The sequence below is a fragment of the Solanum lycopersicum genome, chromosome 1 (genome assembly GCF_036512215.1).
Source record: "Solanum lycopersicum chromosome 1, SLM_r2.1".
Taxonomy (NCBI): Eukaryota; Viridiplantae; Streptophyta; class Magnoliopsida; order Solanales; family Solanaceae; genus Solanum; species Solanum lycopersicum.
Genome location: NC_090800.1, coordinates 90,271,709 through 90,294,493, shown reverse-complemented (window position 1 = coordinate 90,294,493; position 22,785 = coordinate 90,271,709). Strand labels below are relative to the sequence as shown.

At 30.9% G+C, this 22,785-nt stretch overlaps 1 protein-coding gene and 4 long non-coding RNA genes across 5 annotated transcripts; 3 read left to right on the top strand and 2 right to left on the bottom strand.

The window, feature by feature from the left end:
* The first annotated feature begins 8,292 nt into the window (after positions 1-8,292).
* On the top strand, positions 8,293-10,201 carry LOC101248521 (uncharacterized). Its single transcript, XR_182382.5, has 3 exons — positions 8,293-8,629; positions 8,834-8,927; positions 9,965-10,201. It is a non-coding gene; the product is annotated as an uncharacterized lncRNA (long non-coding RNA).
* A 3,037-nt stretch (positions 10,202-13,238) lies between these two features.
* LOC104645396 (uncharacterized) lies at positions 13,239-13,901 on the top strand. The gene is made up of 3 exons (XR_739193.4): positions 13,239-13,332; positions 13,425-13,515; positions 13,594-13,901. It is a non-coding gene; the product is annotated as an uncharacterized lncRNA (long non-coding RNA).
* A 777-nt stretch (positions 13,902-14,678) lies between these two features.
* On the bottom strand, positions 14,679-16,448 carry LOC101251336 (uncharacterized). Its single transcript, XR_182388.5, has 2 exons — positions 16,035-16,448; positions 14,679-14,991 (listed from the first exon to the last, which is right to left on the bottom strand). It is a non-coding gene; the product is annotated as an uncharacterized lncRNA (long non-coding RNA).
* A 1,233-nt stretch (positions 16,449-17,681) lies between these two features.
* On the top strand, positions 17,682-20,619 carry LOC543627 (PSTVd RNA-binding protein Virp1d). The gene is given in 3 exon segments (NM_001247445.2): positions 17,682-19,432; positions 19,537-19,759; positions 19,845-20,619. Coding segments are annotated over 3 exon segments (1,809 nt in total). The 5' UTR covers positions 17,682-17,905; the 3' UTR covers positions 19,904-20,619.
* A 649-nt stretch (positions 20,620-21,268) lies between these two features.
* LOC138338706 (uncharacterized) lies at positions 21,269-21,935 on the bottom strand. Its single transcript, XR_011211870.1, has 3 exons — positions 21,801-21,935; positions 21,565-21,614; positions 21,269-21,402 (listed from the first exon to the last, which is right to left on the bottom strand). It is a non-coding gene; the product is annotated as an uncharacterized lncRNA (long non-coding RNA).
* Between the last annotated feature and the right edge of the window lie 850 nt (positions 21,936-22,785).

The following is a 22,785-nucleotide window of genomic DNA, read 5'->3' as shown; positions in this document are numbered from 1 at the left end:
GTTCCCCACTATCTTTAATTTCCTCTTAAAATATGTTTACTCGTTTATATATTATCCATAGTTAAAATTTAAAATTTATCAAATATTATAGCATAATTATTTGAGAGTTATTTCCATTCAGAAAATTTATTAAAAGCAATCTCTGTTCTCACGAGATAGTCACAATATCTATATACATTTTCAATTATACCAGATAGGTTATCATAGGAATTTCCTTCCATATGCTTAGAGTAGGAAAAAGTGAAACATTGAAGTACGTAGTTGTTAAATTTCGAAAGTTTATGAAAGTAGAATCAAGAAATGATGTTAATTTTTTTTTGGTGAGGGGCTCAAAATATTGGAATAGAAAAAGAGTGTGCTGTTGACAAGCGTGGATATGTTTGGTAAAATGTTATTGTCATTGGAAATGATATGAAGATGAAAGACTTAAGTCATCGATAGCCACTTAAAATTATCCGCAAATTTCACTTAAACACCTCTTCTTAGGCTTGTTCCAATTGAACCTCCGTACTAATAAAAAAATTTACCTATCAAACACTTTATAGACAATCAGCTGAAATAAGAGAGTGTGTGTTATACACTTGCTGGTAATGTGACATAGTAACTAATTAGAAAAAGACACGTGGTATTGGACCTAGAATAACTAAAAAAATAATAAGGAAAAATTATATTTTTTTTTTAGAAATAAAAGAAAAAAGAAAATCACCATTACCCTTCTCCTCTTTCTCCATAACCTTCCCCAAATACACCATAGACTACCATTTTTAAATCTTACTCTTATCCTCAAACTTCATTTAGATTTATTGATGTTCTTTTTTCTTCTTGTGTTTTAAAATTTAAATAAATTAACAATTTCAAAGAATAATTTCAAATTCATATTATTCTTGCCCCAAAAAATGGAGTTTGCCGGAAATAATGAACACTAAAGTAAAGTAAAAAGATGATTTATCACTAATTGCTCGTTATTTTAATTTTTTTTAATCTTTATTCAATGAAATTTGCTTAACATCCCATTTCAAAGGAAAGGAATCTCTGTTTCATCTTCTTCCTTTTTTTTGTTTTTCTTTTGTTTTAAGATTTTTATTTAATTTATGTTTGGGTTTAAATTGACAAAATAGATGAACAAGGTTAGATGCTTTTGATGGCAGCAGAGATAACATTTTTTACGGTTGAAAAACTTACGGTGGGTAATTTGAATGTGTAGTTGGTTGTTTGAAAGGCTAAGGTTGTTTGACAATGATAGACTTGTGGATGATAGCAACCGATTTAATAAACTGGTGTATTGGAGAAAGAGAATGCTGAAAATCGAAAAAGAAGGAGAAAGAATTATGAGTGGTGATGGTTGCAGAATTATGAGGTGATGGTTGCAGCTTGCCATGGAAAAATGGTGATGAGCTTTCTCAAAGAAGAAGAAGATATAAAACCTTTTTTTTTTACTGACAAGTTATGCTTTCACGCTCCTTTCTTTGTGTGTACTACAAACGCTTTGTTATGTCAGCAAAAAGGGTTTAATAGACAAAAAATTTTGTTGTCTAGGTGTTCAATTGGAACAATCCTAAGAAGAGGTGTCTAAGTGAAATTTGCGGACAACTTTAAGTGGCTATCAATGACTTAAGCCAAGATGAAATTACATAACAAGGATTAACATTACATCACCATTCTAGAAAATTAGAAAAAAGATTTTCCATAGACATCATTGGGTCCATCCATCTCTTTGGAAATGCCATTTGCTATATTTATGGAACTCCTTTAACCTCTTTTGGTTGAAGCCTTGAAATTTCTTCAACATTTATGACCCACACTTGGAAGGAAATTCCTTCATTCCCATCCTCATAGGGGCGTCTATAGCTGGTTCGAAGGTGAATTGTACATGTATTATATTTAATATAAGTAATATAAAGTTTAGTATCTGGTTAAAAGATAAAATGAATTCGTCTATAAAATTATATATTTCCTTCGTTTCATTTTATCGGCACTTTTCACATTTTGAGATTCAAATAAGTTTATCTTTGACCATACGTTTTTCATGGATCCTTTTAACATTTTGAATTATCAATTATTGTGACTTATAGTAAGTACTTTTTACGTAGTTTATAAATATATAAATTTCATTTCTAAAAAATTGAAAAACCATACGCAAATGTCCAGTTAAAGTTAACCTGTTTGACTCTCGAAAAATAAAAAATACCACATAAAAATGAGACAAACAGAATAATATAATATCTAATATAATATTTAGAAACTCACATAACTAATGTATATATAAATTATGAGAGAATTCAATAGGTGAAATAACTAATATTTGCATAAAATATATGTTTTCTCGTAAATAATATATATACATTGCTATTATAAATTGATAACTATAGCCACCTCATTTACGACTCTACTTATTTCACAATTCAAACTTAAAATTGCATTTTTTTTTCATCATTCCTTTCCCATTAATTTCACATTTTGATCATTTATAAAGTTTGGCCTAGTACTTTTTTTCTTTCCTGTTGAAATTTGAATTCTTAAATTTAAAATTTTTGACCCAATTAATTCATTGACGATTATGTAAAAACCTTGATTGCTAGGTGCATTCATTCTCCACTAATTTTATTAGAAAAAAGTTTGAAATATATATTCTCATGAATTATTTTTGAAAGTTTATTGTGAAATCCAAACACAATTAGAGATGAGTGTTTCAATTCATTTAGACTATTTATTTGTAAATATTATTTAGACTATTTATTTGTAAATCCAAACGTCATGTGATTGGTAAGCAAAGATCCTGTTGATTTTTTGAAGTATAATATACATACATATAAGAAATAAAATAAAATTTATCTGACCGTATTCGGTATTTTGGTTTCAAATCTCACATAATCAGATCTTAGGATAAATATTTTGTTCCAAAAGACTAAAACTCGATTTCATGTTATAATTTAAATAAAAACTAATCCTGCAAAAATATCTTATCTTTCAGTGCTAAATCTCATACGTATAATTTAAAATATAATTCTTTTGAGATATTTGATATAAAACTGAGAAATAATATTGTAATGAACTAAACCACAAAACCAACTGACTAATTCAATTTTCAAAGTTGATTCGGTACTTTTCTTAAGTTAAAAGATTATTCAGTTAATTTGAAAGGTGATCATTTACTGACAGAGCTAAATTAGGATTCGTGGGTTCAAACGAATTTATTAATTTTTTCGTAGATCTTATATTTATATTAGCTAATTGATAAATATATATTAACTTGTGATCCCTTTGATAAAATTGATTGACTACTCAATGATAAGAAAGAAGCCATAGAATTTAGAACCTACATACCCTTAATTCTAATTTCGCATGTAGACTCATTCATACGTATGACCCGAATTCAAATCCCCTTAATATCTTTTGAGCTGAGTTTATCGTATAAAACTTGCTTATTACAATTTGGACAGTTTTTAGAAATGATTAATTTCATAGACATGCATATTTGAATATTAGTGACATAATCTTAGTATAATTTAGTAAGTTCTATTTATTTTTTTAATAGTTCAATATATATATTTTTTTAACTTAAAGATGGTTTTGGGGTCATTATCAAAATTGTTTGCAACTATGTAACGTGATATGATGCTTTTGAAGTTGCGTAAATGAGTTGATACATAATAGGGATTTAATAATTTTCTAGTCAAAACTGTTTCCACAAATTATTGAAATGATAAAAGGTCAACATCTTTTATGTCATGCTCCCCTAATTAAAAATTATATCCTCCAAGAGAGAAAGAAAATTTTAATTGAAGTAAGTTTACCAAAACTTAGAGTATCGATAAAAGTTTATGTGATAAAGTCAGAATTTTATATGAAGAACAAAATTAACGTCAGAGGTTGATCTGAATATGATGACTATTTAAAAAAGTATTTTGGCAAAATTAATGTTGTTGTATAGTAGGACGGAATTCTTGTTTCCAAAGGTAATATTCATAAAAAACAACCAATTTTTAATTGCTATAATGAAAAATAATTACTGACATAGAGTTTCACCTGTAAAATTTGATATTGCGTAACGTTATTTTCTTAAAACAAAGCCTAAAAGATGAGTATTTCTACATATTCTAGTTAAAGGGGTTATGGTTGTTGATAAGTGATAAATGTTAATAATTGGAAATAGAGAGAAAACAAAAATTATTCTTTTGGGTCAAGTGAGAACACTAGACTTACAAGGTTGAGAACGTGATGCTAAATTTCAAGTAAAACTTAAACCTACTTTTGTTAAAGTTTTTTCGTAGTTGTGTCGCATGTTAGTGATAAAATTAGAAAAAATAGATTTGTAGTTCACTTACAAATTTATGTGTCTTAGGTTTATGAATTTTTTGTAAGATGTTTTTATTTTTATATATAAAAATTATTTTCTTCTATTTAATTTATAGGTGACTAAAAAATCTCATTTTCTCGATAAAATTATGGAAAAGTAAAAGAGAACTTTTATAAAAAAAACAAACGCGAAAACAAGTTTTTGATGAATGTGTGAAAGGAATTTGTTCTTGCGGGGTTTTGTACTATTGGGCTTACCTTAAAAGTGAAGATGCTTCAGGCCCATACTAATTTTTGAATCGAAATTTTATTCCTTTTTCTGCAAAAGTCAAATTTTGATGAGGGCGAAGGGTTCTTCGATTCGGTTATTTGATTTTCGTTTTAAAAAAAGTGTTCACTGAATATTGAACCAAATTAATATAATTCTTCTATTTCTATTCGTTTGGTTTGGGTGTGAATGAAAAATTAAATGAGAATGAAATCAAAGTATAAAAAACTTGGTGCAATGAAGTTTCATGACCCTTATTCGAGAATCGAATTTTTGAAGGAAAAAAAACACTAATATTGAAACAATAAACCTAAAATCGCATTATTTTTCTGGAGAAATTCTTCAAAATGTCAATATTTTAACATTTAAAGGGCTCATTAGCGACACTTTTAATATTTAATAGAAATGTCAAATTTTAGTTTATGTTTTTTTTTTTTTTTTTAAAGAATATAATTATTTAATAAAAAAAAAGAGAAAATCAAGAGAGAGAATATTTTTTTTAAAAAAGGTAATGATCACTTAATTTTCTCAGTTATATTTTCAAATAAAATTTAAATTTTGTTCTCTTTTTCTCCAGAATTTTTACCTTCAAAAATGTTGTATGTATTTTATTCGTATTTCTATTTATTCTAGTTTTTATTTAGATTTTTGTATAATAATATATAAAATATAAAAAATTAGTATGATGAAAAAGTGAGAATGAAATATAAAATTGAAAAGAAATAATTGAATATTTGGTGTAATCATTTTTAAATAAAATACATAACTAGTTAATATACCTTTAGAATAAATACAAATTAGAAAAAAATGTCAAATTCATAAACTATGCAGCACAAATTTTAAATGAATACAAATATTAATTGTATACATATGATTTTAAATACAAATTGAAAAAGGATACAAAATTCTGATTTTTTTTTATATATTCATGATTCATTGATCTTCTTTACAACGAAGAAAATTTTTTTTATTTATGAAGAATATTTTTTGTCTCAAATAGAATTTCTAACTATATTTTAAAATGATTAGACAGTAATACAAATTGTTTATAATAAATTATTTATTTTCACTAATTTATTAATTTTTCCATTTTTTTATATTTATGTCCACCCTTATATTCTCTAGACAGGTTCATTTGGGCCCCCATCGGTACGGGAATGAGGTGAGAACCATTTACATAAATAGGCTGAATTTTAAGTTTTTGACCATAAAATCTTAATAGAGGTGTTATATCGTGTACAAATTTTATCACAGATTTTTATTTCAAAATTGATCCAAAAATCTATTTTAAATGGTCAGAAATAAATCTAAATATGCAATACTTTAATACCATAACCAACGGAACCAATTTGCATTTTCTAATTAAAAAAACAGGGACAACTTTCACATATAGCAAACAAAAAATTCATATTTGTATACTGTAGCAAACTTTGTATTATTGCGTTCCATAACAAACATAAAACTGTATAATTTGCTATACATATACAATTGTATAATTCGCTGACCTAAATTGTATAATTCGCTGGCCTAAATTGTATAATTCGCTGGCCTATTTCGCTGCAATTGTATAATTTGTTTTGCATACAGTTGAATCAAATTAAAATGTATGTATATTGCATAATTATAAGTGTATAGCAAGAAGATATATGTTTTTCTCGCTTTATACAAAAACAGAAACACAATATATACACTTCTGTTGTATAAAGCTAGAGAAAATTGTATTTCACTGCAATTATATAATTCGCAATTGTATAATTCGTTGACCTTTTCCTCTGCAATATTTGAAGTAAAATGTTTGTAAATTATATAATTAAGTGTATAACACGAAGATATACATTTTTGCATGTGTATATACAATTTTCTCTCGCTTTATACAAAACAAAAACAGAATTATACACTTCTGTGTATAAAGCGAGAGTGGCGAGCGAGATTTTTGGGAGAGAGACTCTGGCAAATTTTAGCTAATGTTTGCTATGGAGCACAATTAAATCAAACCCTAGTTATTCCATTTAATTTAGGTTATTAGTTTGCTATTATATATAATTTTCCCAAAAAAGAATATATTATTGGATTGCTAAATGGCCAGGATATCATTTTTATTTTAAAATAAATTGATATTCTTTGTGTTTATTAATTAAAAGATAATAAAATCAAAAAAAACATTTTAAAAAATAAATTAACATAGAATAAAATATGTTATTTTACTATTTTGATGAAATTCTGACTAAAAAGATTTCTCTAATATTGTTCATTTAATTTTTACTTTTTCTATTATTATGAGTTATCAAAGATATGTATATACTATTTTAATAGTTGTACATAAAATTAACATCACTTATAATTTAATTCAGTCAAAAAATGTTTGATTTTTTTGAAAGTGCTACATTCACATTTCATGATTGCATCCAATTAATATCCACAACTTTTGCTGTCTCGATCTTAAAAAATAAATGTATTTTCAAAAGTGAAAATTAGATTTTAATTTTGGACCATCCAAGCATAAATAAAATTGTATTTGCAATAAATTCGCTGTTGACCAAAAATTGTGGCAAAAGTCTGATAGCTTAGAGGACAAAGCCTAACTAGGAAAAAAGATACGCATTCATTATTTAATACTCATTTATACCAAATCAAATACATTATTTATTCATTTTTCATTGTCATCTTTTAGAAAATGATTTTTACGTGTAACTTTTGATATATCAAAAATAATAATAGTAATATTTTTTCATATTAAACTTAGCATTAAATAGTTTTTTTAACATTATTTTTCAAAACTTAATACTATATATTATTTAACGAGAATAGTTTGAAAAATACCTACATCAATATTCATTTTTAAAAGACATGTCATGTTAAAATGTAACAAATAAAAATAAATAAATAAAATAATTTAACTAAAATTTTCAAATTCACTTCAATCGTTCGTGATCCTCGCTTAACTCTTATTCCATTCAAAAAATATAAAATAAGAATACATACTTAATTATTAGAAATTTGCTATAGATTTATATACTCAAGTATAACAATAATATATTACAAGTGAGATCTAGATAAATAGAGTAGACACAGATGGTACAATTACTTCATGAAGATAGAAAAACTGTTTTCTAAATACTTGATCCAAAAGAAGAAAAATATGATGAAGAAAATATAACTATTTATAAGAAAAGCAATGTCGAATAACTATATAAAAAGAAAAAGAAACAATAACAACAAATAAAAATATGATTGAAACTCACTAAACAATCTAAAATAATAGATATCAAAAACAAAAACTATTAAAATACAACTAATTACTCGGTAAATATCAACAAATCTAAACTTTCAAATAATCAAACACCCCGTTATCTATTAAACATTCTACTCTATTAAAAAAAAAATCCAACATCCTTCTCATTAAAATAAGATTACACTATATTCTATCCGATCACCTCTATTTTATGTTAAATGTGTGCCCCAATTGTGAGGGTTTGCATAGATAGAGTTTCAAGTTGCAACAAACCCTAGCACAGAACATTGATTGCAACAACAATAAACATCAAGCTATTTTCTTTCTGTGTATTTGGGAGGGGCAGAGCAAGTGCGATTATTATAATTTCGACAAAATTCAATAATTTTAATTTAAATTATATATTTATATTGAATATATACATAAATTATTCAAAACTTAACCAAAAAAAATAAAATTTCTCTTATATGGGAGCTGCAATTCTTGACAATGTTACAAAGATAAGGAAGCAGGTGCATTTGTTCTTTACCTCCTTCTAGACTCTTCCTTTTTTCTCTAGTTGGTTCCTTTCTCTATCTAAATTAAAGTAGTACCTAATAAACATTAATACAAATGAAAGGAATCATATTCTCATCAAAAGCTTTTTTGACATTATCTTTTTTTATTTATTTTATATATATATTCATAAGAATAAATCCACTCCAAAGTTGTAGTTTTCATATACCATTATACCAAGTTTCTCTTCTTTAATTTTCTCTGTTGAGTTACTAATTTTCAAAACATGATGAATGAACCACCAAAATATGGTTATCCATATCCCTCTCAAGGTCAAGGTAAAAATAACACATGATTCATTTTTCAAATTTATTTTGTGTATGCTGGCTAGATTATGGTTTGTTTATTAGAAACAATCTTTCTGATATTAAGAAATTAATAAAATTTGCCTAGATTTTTGTTTTTTTTTGAAAAAATAATAATTTGTTAAGCATATCAATATTTTCTTTGATTAATTTTGTTTGTGAAATATTTATAAACAGGGTATTATCAAGGTGGTCCTCCTCCTGTGATGGCACCACCAACATATGCTGCTCCTCCTCCTCCTCAGAAAAATAGAGGTTTTCTTGAAGGATGGTAAGCAATTTGATTTACATAAATTAAACTCTTTTCTGGCTCAATTTATGTATCACAATTTAAATTTTTATAGTCAACCAATTTAAGTTTGGTCATGATTTTGGTACGAAATCTTTAAATTTTCAAAAATATAACTCACTATAATAGACAATTTGAAATATTTAGAGTGTGTTTGGTATCAAGGAAAGTGTTTTCCTAGAAAACAAGTGGATATTTGACTTGTTTTCTTATGTTTGGTGGACGAGTAGAAAATATTTCTGAAAAAATATGTTATTGTTTGTTTTTTGAATGAAAAATGTTTTTGAGAAATCTTTTTTATTTTTTACTAGAGACGAAAATAATTTTTGAAGTTGAATTTCTTTTGCCAAATTCAAAACTTTTGCGTGGTAGGGGTGGGGGGTTCGAAGGTAGGAATGAAAAAATTAAATTTTAAAGTTGATTTTATTTTTTTAAAAATAATATTAATTTTTTTTTTATTTGTGTGTGTGTGGGGGGGGGGGGGGGAAGTGGTAGTGGGGTTGGGCGGAGGGTTGTTGTAAAAAATGAAATCTTAAAGTTGAAAATATTTTTTAAAAAATAAACTTATTTTAGGGGTAGGGGGTGGGTTGGGGGCTAATAGGTGTGGATGCGGGGTTGGAAGGGGTGAGTGGTGCGGGAATGGGGGGCTAGTATGGTTGGGTGGGTAGGGGGAGGTTGAAATGTATTTTGAAAAAATATTTTCCTTAAATTTTGAAAGAAAATTATTTTCTTTAAATTAATTTTCTTTAAATTTGAGGAAGATAAATTGATTTGAATAATATTTTCTAAAATATTTGACCCAACTAAACATAAAAAGATTGAAAGATATTTATATTTTTCTTCATACCAAACGCACCCTTAAAAGTACATAAAAGCATTATAATTAAAGATAAATTTGTTCAAATTTTAAAATTCAAAAGATTATAAAATAAATTACGAATGGGAGGGAGAATGCAATTTTGGTATTTGTGGTTCTCTTATTTTGAATTTTTTTAATTTTGTGTTGTGATTTGTTGCAGTCTAGCAGCTCTGTGTTGTTGCTGCCTGTTAGATGAGTGTTGCTGTGATCCCTCTGTAATCTGTGTCTTGTAATTAATTATTAAGGTCACCTTTTTATTTTTGCTTTAATTTGTAGTACATATACCAATGTATAAGAATTGTATAATGTGAATAAGTTCTTTATGAACACTATTATTAGGAGTTATATTGTTGTAATAATCTTTTTGATTTGAATCATTGAACTTCTATTTCATCTATTTTTTGGTTGTCTACCTTAGAAATTAGAATTTAATAATCCACAACCCATGGACTTGGTTCCTTATTGAATAGTAATGTACAATATATAGAAGCTCGGGCGGCACCAAGCTGGAGCACGAGGGTTCATTTAATTTTTTAGCTATAAAATTAATTTTTGAATATCTTTATACGAGGTTGATAATAATTTTTTTTAATGAATATGAAATAGATTATAGCTGTTTTGTCTTTCCTTGTGTGTAGGGTTGTCAAAATGAGCTGACTCGATTCATTCCAACTCAAACTTAATGAGTTAAATTGATTGGGACTTAACCTTTTTTAATTATAGCGCCTACAGAATAACAGTTCAATCTAGCATTAAGCTGGCCAAGGTAGGAACGGATCGACTCTTCAATCAAAATAGGAACAACATTTTCCTCAAAGAAAAGATACGAACATTGTTGTCCGATGAACACGATAACAATACATATATAAATTCATTCATAAATTACACATATTTCAATGAATATTTACAAAATATACAACATTCATAAAATTCATCTGAGCATTATCATGAACAGACAATAAAGAAGAAGTGAAAAATTAGGCATAAAAACAAAAATAAGAGAGGTCAAAGATTTATAATAGAACAATGAACTTGGGCTAATAAGAAAAATTTAGTAGGATAATGACCCCAAAATGTAAAAGATATGAAAAAAATATGATTTTGATTTTATATTGATATTTCAAAAATAATTATTGACAAAATCTTAATAAGTAAAACATTAAAAATATATATAATAAATATTTTCAAAATTCACAGCCTGCGGGCTGGGCTCCGAGGCTTACGGATTGAGCCTACGAGGCCAGCGGGCCAAATGAAGCTACGCTAAAGCTTTATGCCTAGATGTGCCGAAAAAATTGAGTCCAACCCCATTTATATCAGTGAAAATTACATAAATCTCATGTAATTTTAATATGAAATTACAATCTATCTTAATAAATTTCTAGTACCTTCAAAATTAAAAAATCCGGATATAATAATTGAAGTCCGGATACATTAATATGATGTTTGGGTACAGTAAATAGTGTCACTGATACATTAATATGTAGCTCGAATACATTGAAAATTAGTTCAGATACATTATATGTAGTTCAAATACATTAAATATCGACTCGAATACATTAAATAGTGGTTCAGTTACATTAATATGCAACTCAGATACAATTAGAAAAAAGTAATAGGAGATAATAGAAATAAATGAACCCAAAAGTATGTATTTCTATAATTTTGCTTTTATTCAAGAATTATGTTGAGCTGGCCTAGCAGATCAAACCCATTTTGACAGCTCTATTGATATGCTTTTTTTCTTCGTATTTTTTTAATGTTTTTTAGTGAAATTATTTGACTGACTTCACCAGATATGTGAAGGATGTAATACTGTAAACTACAAAGCCAAAATTGAAGTTCCATATCCTCACCCTACCCCCTTTTTCTGTTCCCTAAATCTTTTTATTGCACAGCCAGTTTGTAAATCCATCACAATTAAGCATATAAAAAGGCCCAAATCAACGCAAACATATCAAAATGAAAGTTTTTTTCAAGTATATTTACGTAAAATATTTTTTATTAAAAGTGATTTTGTATTAATTTTTTTTTAATTAAGGACGAAAGAACATATACAATTAACTTCACCACAATTTTGACAGTAGGAAAGATTACTAATACAGTGGAAAAAACAAAAGAGTTTTTTCATATTTCATATGATTAATTTAACGACATAATTTGAGATATAGAAAAAAAAAATATACTTTTCGAGAACACGTATTTTGTAGCCTAACGTAACAAAACTAAGCAGGAAGCAAAGCATTAATCATGTGTCGCACATTTATTCGATCTTTTTTTCATTTTAATAAGCATTTACAAACTGTCCCATTGAATTTCCCATTAACAATGTCCATCAAGTAATAATGCGAAAAAAATTTCAATAAGAATCTATAAAAAAAAAAATTATTCTCTTGGTTGGGTTGTCAAATATGTACGTGTATCTTTAAATTCCTTCCCCATTTTCCTTCACATTCTAAATACATGCAATGTTAAACTAGGGAATGTATATTTACTTAAATACTTTTTGACACGAATCGAGAAGAAATAAGAAATATTTTAACGCGTGTTTCATATTTTATTCCTAATTAGAGGACATACTTTAGATAATATTAAGATAATCGATTAAATTTTATGTATAAACAAGATAAAATAACAAAGATGCTAGATAGATCAACTAATCTACGTACATAAGAAAAAAATATTCGAAGTAAATTTTGTATGTACGTAGTTTTAAATAATATCATAGGAAGTTTTCTTTTTGGCATGACAATGTAATTTCAATTTCAATGTTAACACCAAGTGGTTATATATAATTATTTATTATTTCATTCATCCTAGAATGCAAACTTAAGCTAATTAAGGTTTAAACACGAAAATAGAAATTTGAAGTCTAAAGGGTATAAAATATTAATAAAAATTTTAAAATGGTATATAAAATTTTATATTAATTAAAATGATAAAATCACTGGAACAATAGTGATTTTCTCCACCGAAAAAAGCAAAATCGGTGTTACAACATTTTTGAAATTAAAAAAAAAACCGCTGCCTAGGGCAGCGATTTTCTTAAAAAAACGATTTTTTTTAGAAAAAAACGATTTTTTTTAGAAAAAAAATCACATTTTGCAAAATCACTGCAGTATCAGCGATTTTACTTTTTCCGGAGGAGGAAATCGCTATTGTTATAGCGATTTTACCATTTTAACTAACATAAAATTTTATAATTCGTTTCAAAATTTTTATTAATATTTTATATTCTTTAGGCTCTGGACTCGAAAAAATAGATCGTATTTATCCATAAAAGTAGTAAATAGTGACGTTGTTGTATTTATGATTTTATATAATATGGTTGTGCCGCTTATAATAATAAAATAATCGTTTGTCATGAATAACCGACCCAGGTGTCACCGTGACACAACATATTCAAACAATATAAATACAACATTTTTTCTAATGTTCATATTTTTTCCCCAAATTAAAACTTCATATTTAACTCAAAAAATATGAGTGAAGTACCAAAGCAAACATCTTATCCCTACCCTGCTCCAGGTAAATTCAATGAAATAAGCTAAATTGCACGTAGCTAACAAATGTTTTTTTTAAAAAAAAGTATAGTGTAATTTTTTTATTTACTGTAACAGGTTATTACGAGGGACCTCCAGTGATGGCACCCCCTATATATACCTATACTGCTGCTCCCCCTAGAAGACAATCAGGTTCACTCGAGGCTTGGTAAATATTCCGTTTCGATTTTAATCTATGTGATACGATTTATTTATTACTTTTAATATGTTTATGATTTGTTTGCAGCTTGGCAACTTTATGTTGTTGTTGCCTCCTTGACTCTTGCTGTTGGGATCCTTTCCTCTGTATTTAGCTTGTCCTAAGTCTGAGTGTTGTTCCAAGTGATGAATAAAAGTGTAACGGATTTCATACGTTATATATTATGTATACATGAAGCATCTCGTGTTTTCGTTACCCTTTGAGAATCTCCCCTGTTTAGAGGTGTAATGCAGATAATTCATCATCTCGTGTTTTCGTTACCCTTTGAGAATCTCCCCTGTTTAGAGGTGTAATGCAGATAATTCATCGCAATATTTGATTTCCTTTGACGCATATATTGGTGACTGATTGAACATGTGATCGTGAAATATTGATTCTATTTGATTGAACACGTGACCTTGAGTGAGATTTTGGTGAAATAACTTTTTCTAAGTAGGTTCATTTTTTACTGTTCTTTCTTAATTTTCTTTTACTGTTCAATTTGTTTTTACCATATTGTTAGACAGTCCTGCTATAGCTACATTAGTTAGTGGTAGTTTGTGTGTATATGTTGAAGTTTCATGACATACAACCCAATGGAATATTAGCCAATATAGTAGACTTGGAGCTTCTTATATTTATGAGAAATACCCAAAGAAAAAGTAAGTCAGAATATTATTGATCCGTTGGAGGTAGGGCGTGAAAAAAAGAAATTTGGATTTTCATTTGAGTTGTTCATCCTTCTATTACTATACAAGAACAAATATATTTTGGTATTTATGCCAAAGCATGATTTGGATTTGGTAAAATAGATTAATTTATTTGCTTAATTTTATTCTTAGACAGATCATAAATCTAATCATCCTTCTAGTTCTAGGTTAGCAAACAATCTTTATAATTGGATCAGAGAAACAATCAGGAAGTTGGTTTGACATAAATGTTACAGGATTTCAATGAATGAACTAAAATGTTAGAGGAAAAGCTCAAAATAATCCCTCGTCTTTGGGCTAAGGCTTAAAGTGATTCTTGAATTTTTAAATGAAACATTAATAGTCTTCATGTTTGTAATACTAGTGCACTTTTGATCCTCTCATAAAAATTTACCTATTTTCTAACATTAACTTTGTTCAAAATTTTATATAAAGAATGTCCAATCATTTTATATATAATAAAAATAACAACTCTATTTGAGAAAATGTAATAAGAAAAACACATTGTTTTGTTCACAAAAAAGTAAACTAAAAACTTTAACATATGAATTTGCAGGAAAAGAAAAAATTACACTATTGCACGTGAAATTATTGTTATAAATCTCACGCTTTCGGTCGGTTCCCGTTCGCCTTCCCCCTCATAGTGCATTAGTGGGTAGGGTGGTCAACTTAGAGGGCGCCCGCCTCCTCTTCAGACGTGAAATTATTGTTATAAATCTCACGCTCACGACTTTACCTGCAATACGATTTCTATTAAACAAAATAAATTTTTTCACATTCTTTCATATGAAGTTGTTATTTTTAATAAATAAATAAAATGATTATTTGAACATACCATACGTAGATTATGAATAAAATCAATAGTAAAAATAAATAAAATTTTAGAGAAGGATAAAAAATGAACCAATATTACAAATCTGAGTATTAATGCTCCACGTAAAAACAGAAGGATCACAACCTTAACATAAACAGAAGAGACTATTTTTATCTTTTCCTCAAAATGTTATCCCCCACAACTTTAGTATAAGCCACAAAATTATAATAATAATAACAACAATAATAATAATAATATTTTTCGAGCGTAGATGAAACATATTCCACGCATTAATTATATAAGAGTCAAAAAAACATTATGAGTAATTAAAAAAAGAGATAAATGGTGCAAATACGTGTGAAATACGTGGGGGCATAATTTCTCCCTATTATATGATGCAACTTCACTAAAACTAAAGATTGTGTGTGAAGTCGGTTCGTAGACAGGACTGAAAATCTATCTACACATTCACCCCCCCTTTTTTGTTTTTGTATTTTTTAATAAAAAGAATCACTTAGAACAAAATGTGACAAAAAATGCACTTTCTCATATTTGTTATCACCCCAAAAATCAAACCGATGCCATTTACTTTTAAGCATCAATCAATTCATTGTGTTTTGAACCATAATCAAGTAGAGTAAATAGAGAAACAAATAATATTTATAAACTTAGTTATTATTACTAATTTATTTCGTATATTTTTCTTATACGTGTAAATCTTTCTAATATTTCCATATTCAACATTTTTCCCTACCAAACACAGCAAAGTTAAAAAAATAAATAAATCAGTTTTTGGTTAGATTATATCTCAGCCATTTCACTAGATTTCTGCAAAATTAGTTATTGAACAAATTTCTTTGTTAGAAAAAAACGTAAAAATTGTGCGTATAATAAAGGAGAAATTTTCAACAAAAAAAAAACAAAACAAACAGAACCAATAATATTTTTTTAGAATTAGTCTGGACCTTACAAACTTCCAGCTGTCAATTGGGCTTCTTAGCCCAAAAACAACTCAAGGCCCAGTTACTATCTTAGCCGGCTTACCCTAATTCTCTTCACCAAAACATACAAACGCCGCCTGCAACTCAAAACTAAACTACCTCGCCGGCGGGAACAAAAATCCGGCGAGTCTTTCACGGAAAATTGCTGCCGGACAACCAGATCAGCTCAGATATCATCGGAAAACTACCAGACCACAGATCTAAAAAGCTTTCTGTTGAAAAATGCCCTCATCGGAGAAAACAAAGAAAAAAAAACTGAAGTTTATTTTGGGAATTTGCAATGAAAAAAAGTATGTGAAGAAGAGAAATTGGATCTGGATTTGTAAATTTGTAATGGTAATAATAGAAGGTTCTAGGAGAGCGAGGTAGACGTGGGGTAGTGGGGTGTAGGGGTAGGGGGTACCTTTTATATTTGTAAAGAATGTGACGCCACCTATACATTAGCTAATTTTAGTTGTCTTTACTCTTTTGTAGGACCCAAAAAAGGTGATAAAATATATTTTTTTAATCATTTACACCCTTCAAGTATTTGGATTCCCACTTTGCCCTCTTCATTGTCTACCACTATATAATTTGGTGCCTAAAAAAATTATGATCACCCTCTTTGTTTATTGTTTGGGATTAGGAAACAAAGTACCAAGACTTTTTTTCCATGTTACAGTTCGATTATTCATATTCGTATAATATAAAATTTTATCGACAGAAAAATGTTCTTATTAAGGAGTTCTCTAAACAAAGTATTTGAGCAGCTTGTATGTATAAATATATAAAATATGATTTCATAGATGTTTAATTAAAACGATTCATCAGAAGTTGAGTTGTTACATTTAGGATATGAAAATCACTATTCTATATTTGTTTCTACTTTTCTATAATTTATTAACGCACCATCTTAAAATATTTCATTATCTAATTTAGAAATTAAATTTTACTCATTATATTAAAAGCTTTAATAATCACTTCAAAATTTTTAAATATAAACAAAAATTCCATATTTTTTTTTCTCAAGAGGGGTACAAGTGGGAATTATGGAAAAAGGAAAGTCGGCTTTTAAAAGGTTGATGGGCAAAAATTACAAAACATTAAACAAAGCTTCCATTGTTTGACAGTATCTTCCTGACACGTCAACACTTTCATCTATGCGCGTTTTGCTTCTCTTTCACGACTTCATGTGTATTCCCTCTGCCACGTCATCCACCCCCATACCCCCGTTTTAAATTATCAGTGGGTCCCACTCCCTTCAAAAACCCTAAATTCAGGACACATGCGACCCAAATTCACTTCAAACTCAAACTACAACGCCTCCCTCCCTCTCTTCTACTTTTCCTTATCATTCAATTTTTTTAAAAAATAAAAAAAAAAAAAAATCTCCTATTTAAACCCCTGCTCAACTGACCCCAGATCTGTCGCCACGTGTGTATTTGCTTAAATCTTAGCCGTTGATGACAGATTGTCTCGGTCAGTTTCTCAGACAGCAAACAAATTTTTATACATCGTTAGATTAAAAGACGAGGTGTGATCAACGGGTTAGAATCTGCCCGAAGTTCGCACGGGCAGATCTCATCGCCTTTAAGAAGCGATGCCCTCTCGTTCTCATTCCTCGCTCAATCCCTTCAAACCCTTGCCTTCATTTGGGTTCCAACATTTATAGAGTTTTCTTTTTACTTCCTTCTTTGGTTGATTAAAACCGGAAATTGAAGGTCGGGTGGAGTTTCGGTAGATTCCGGCAGGCGCGTAGCTGTCACGTACCTCTTTAATTTCATGATTTCAACACCATTTGATAACGATAAATTCCACCAGACGAACGCCGGTATTAAGATTTGCCGGTGTAATTCATGGCATCCGCCGTCTTAGCTAGCCGGAATGAATCTAGCTGGGCTCAGTCTGGTGGTGCAGGTGGTGGATTCATGGGGAAAACCCCTTATTCTCATACGCAACTGAACCCTAATCACAACCCTAACCCTAAGAAGAAGCAGAAGCAATTCCATCACACCTCTAATGGTCGGCATATGGATGATTCGCCAGCAGTGACGCAAACGGCGTCTGATGATGCCTACTCGTTCAATCAACGGCCGATTGAATCAACGACCAACGTTGACGGCCTGAATTTCGGAGGATATTTGACTTTTAACGTCGTCTCTTACAACAAAGCCGAGGTCAATGAGCTACGGAGTCGGCTGATGGCGGAGGTCGAACAGATCCGAAACCTCAAGGATCGAATCGAATCCGGTCAATTGAGCACCACCAACCCCAGATCTCAAGGCAAATCGAAGAAACAATCTGGAAATAAACGGCCTACCCCTTCCGGATCCAGTAAGGATCTGAAGAAGCTCCCAAACGGAGTTGAAAATAGGAATTTTGGTAATCCAGGTGGTGTGGATGGTGTGAAGGCCATCGGAACGGAAAGTATGATGAAGGAATGTAGGCAGATTTTGGCAAAGCTGATGAAGCACAAAAATGGGTGGATTTTCAATATCCCTGTTGATGCTGAAGCCTTGGGTCTTCATGATTACCACCAAATTATTAAGCGACCCATGGATTTGGGGACGGTTAAATCAAATTTGGCTAAGAATTTTTACCCTTCCCCTTTTGAATTTGCTGCTGATGTTAGGCTTACTTTCAATAATGCCTTGTTGTATAACCCTAAAACAGATCAAGTTAATGGCTTCGCTGAGCAGCTTCTCGGACGATTTGAGGACATGTTTAGACCGCTCCAGGATAAAATGAATAAGCTTGAAGGCGGCAGGCGGGATTATCACCCTGTAGATGAGTTGCAGGGGAGTTCTTGGAATCACATACCTACTCCCGAGAGAGTGAAGAAACCCAAACCTACCCCAGTCCCTAACATTTCAAAGAAGCAAGAGCGGATGCAAAATCATTCTAGTGCGTCAACACCCTCTTTGCCAGTGCCACCACCCAATCCACCAGCCCGACAGCAGTCACCATTGTCAACTCCGTCCCCAGTGAGGGCACCAGCTGCGAAGCCTCAATCAGCTGCTAAAGTTCCTACTATGGGAAAGCAACCTAAACCGAGGGCCAAGGATCCAAATAAAAGAGAGATGAATATGGAGGAAAAGCATAAATTAGGAGTTGGGTTGCAAAGTTTGCCACAAGAGAAGATGCCGCAGTTGGTGCAGATTATAAGGAAGAGGAATGAACATTTAGCCCAAGACGGTGATGAGATTGAGCTCGACATTGAGGCCCTTGACACCGAGACTCTATGGGAGCTTGATCGGTTTGTGACCAATTGGAAGAAGATGGTGAGCAAAACCAAGAGGCAAGCCTTGATGAACAATTTGGGACCACCATCCGCCAGTGCTGCAGCTTCAGCTGCAACTACATCCGTTGCCGAAGCAGATGGGGTAATGCTATATTGCATTTATCTTGAATCTATTTGATGAGCACATTCTGTGCTCCTGTGCTTTTCTCTGATTGGAAGTTCTAACAAATGCGTTTTCTTTTGCAGCCTACTACTAGTGAGAAAAACGATTCCTTCAAAAAGGCCAAGAAGGGTGATGTTGGTGAAGAGGATGTAGAGATAGAGGATGATGAACCAGCTACCCATTTTCCTCCCGTAGAAATTGAGAAGGATGAAGGTGGTGGGCGGGATCAAGAGAATGGTGGTGGTGGTGGTAGTAGTAGCTCTAGTAGTTCTAGTAGCTCAAGCAGTGGCTCCTCCTCTTCTAGTGGTATATGTTCTACTTCAAATGCAAAAAAATGATATTTTTTGCGACTCAATTAGAGCAGATTAATTGAACATAGTTTCTTATGCAGATTCTGATTCAGGAAGTTCATCCGGAAGTGACTCTGATGCTGATGATGCACACTCTTGAGATTTGTTGATTCAAGCAGTGCATAGGCTGTTGCTGAATTTTCTTTTATCGAGGTATAAAGTTGGGGACTCGAATTCTGATAAGTTGGGGAAAACCAGCTGTTTGTAAACACATGGGCAACCTAGGAAGAAAAATTGATCTGCTTATATGACATAGGCAAAATCAAAAAGCTCAGGGAACTTTGTAGTGTTGATGGCAGAGAAGTTATGGCGTTAGGGATCACAATTTTAGGAATTTTAGAGATGGTCCCTCTGTTAATGAGAGTGAGATATGTAGATAGATAGTTGAGGAGAAGACACCTTTTGTACAGTTGGTTTACACTAAATATTTGATTTTTCTTGAAGATGATAACACATGACACTTTCTACTTCTTTGGTTTCAAGCTCCATCAACTTAAAACATATTGTTTGTGGTACATTGTGTTGGTCGGTTGACCAGCCACTAATTGTGCCAACAGCTTTGAGAAAAAAGAAATGTGGCAAATATGTTAAAAGTTGCTGGCTTAACCATGTTCTAATCGACCCTAAAATGATTGGGAATAGTTTATTTTGGCCTGAGAGCAGAATGAAGATTTAAGAAAGCATTCAACGTGTTTGAAGAGAATGGTGTATGCGAACAATTATTTTCATATATTTAAATTCTTAGGTACTTGTATTATTTAATGGGTAGCTGTGCAGTTACAGTATTACTTAAACAAGTGCTGGTAGAAACTTTCTTTTGTAAAGACGTAAACTATCTCCTTTCACGTGAAGGATCCAAATATGGCAGAAATGACGGACTCGACGGAAAATCTACCCATGTGTACATTTTTATGGGAAATATACACAGCCACATACATATGTATTAAGTTTGCACTAATGTAGTATAAAGCCAAAAAATTGAAAAATCGACCAGCTAACTATAGTAACATAGGTCCACACAAAATGTAAGTCATCAAATTGAATAGTTATCCGGATGGTGGCATTATCTGAGTCACTGAACAAAGCCAGATAAATGAACTGTTTAGAATATTGATTCAGATCCTCAAAAAGTGTTAGTACTTCAATATACCTAGATGTGTTTAAAAAGACTTGCTTTGCTTGAGTTGAACTCCAACTTTAAAGTGGTGTGGCGACTAGTTTTTACAGTGGCCTGACTTTATACGTCATAAACTCATAGGAGAGTCAATGAGGTGCCACCACCCAACACAAATTATATTATACAAGAAAGTGTTAAGACCAAACTACAAGATTGAACAGTAGGAGAATACCATTTATCAACAGTTTGGTCCTTTGGTTGAAATCCCAAGTCCAACACCAACTGAAGTGAGATTGCAAGTCAAGCCATTTATTTGTTCTGTTCGTGATAGTGACTCAAAGGATGATCTACTACCAAATCCTGTTAAACACATGGGAAACTTCCAACCACTTGGTTTTAAAAATGACCTATCTTACTCGTTCAGCTGCTTGCAGAGCAGGGAGTCTATGTTTTCCACAAACATATATGTTAGCAGCGACATCCTGTCAAAATTGAAGCTGCTGTATGATCATCAATGTCAATGTCGCTCAATTTTTAAATCTATAAAAGCAATTCAGGATATAGAAGAGAACTTGGCTTTTTCAGAAGTACTTCCTTTAAATATACATGAAACCGCCTGAGGTGAGACTTTTAGCATCAATTACCTTTCTTGTGCTTGATCACAGAGAGCTGGATGGATTCCCCAAATTTTGTTCTGTAGAATTTCAGACCAAACTATGCACGTTTAGAAATGCCGGAGCTAGGTTATCCAACAGCAAAAAAGAATTGGGAGGCCTAAAGCAAGGGACTCTGGTTAAGCAAAGACACAAGAAACATTCAACTAGGGCGTAGGCTAGCAACTTATTAGGGTGCTAAAAAATCAAGCAACAAAAATTCTCACCTATCTTCAGAGCTGAGAATCCATATCCTGCAATTTATTCAATGCTTCTTCATCATCACAGCTCAAGGACCTGAATATTGAGACATAAAGAATGTTCCACAATGTGGTTAGAAATCTCATGAAATAAGCTCCAAGATCATTAGCTTTAACACCACTTGACACAACATGAGGTACTAAAACACTTCTTCGAGAATTTTCACAGCAGTAGCTTAGCTGCTCAATGCTCATCCTAGAAAGAGCATTTGAAATGGTAAACATAGGCAACCTACACTTCTCCAATCTAAAAGTTGTCACCTCAGTTCCAAGAGTTGAAGAGAATAAACCTTATATCCAGATTAAGATGCTTCAAGCTATTGGGAAGTGACTCTACAACCCAACCTTTAAATTCCAAGGTTCCTAAAGCTCCAACAGAATCCTTATCTTCTATGGAACCAATTTCTGAAGCAAGACCTTCATCGAGGAACATGTGAACCAAATTCTGAATGATAAGCATGCACAGAGACTCATTTCAGCCATCGACTATTTACTTGTTTTTGTCTTGTTAATGTAATCAAATTTGCCTTTGCTATATTTCTGTAAAGCCACACTAACTTCCACTGTTCTACCATCATCATGCTTGACCCGCTCAGCCATTTCTGTCAAAAAAAGTGTTGGCTGGCTTTGAATAGCACATCTTTGTAAGACAGGATGTTGTAAGTGCATGAAGCGGGCCATGAGATGATAAAAGAAGAGATCCTTCAATGATAACTTCACAAAACTCTCTCTAGAATATTCTCAGTGTCTTCTACTGCTGTGTTATCCTTGCAGCCTCTATTTGTTTCTTTATGGATTAAAAGCTGGTGAGGGATCAAAAATCTGTACAAAATTATCAGGTCAAAGATTATTTACCAAGGAATACTATACATTATGCTCGTGGCTGGCAGAAAGTGGAATCATGTGCATCGAAAAACCAGAAGATTAAAACATGAACGAACCTTTTCCAGGC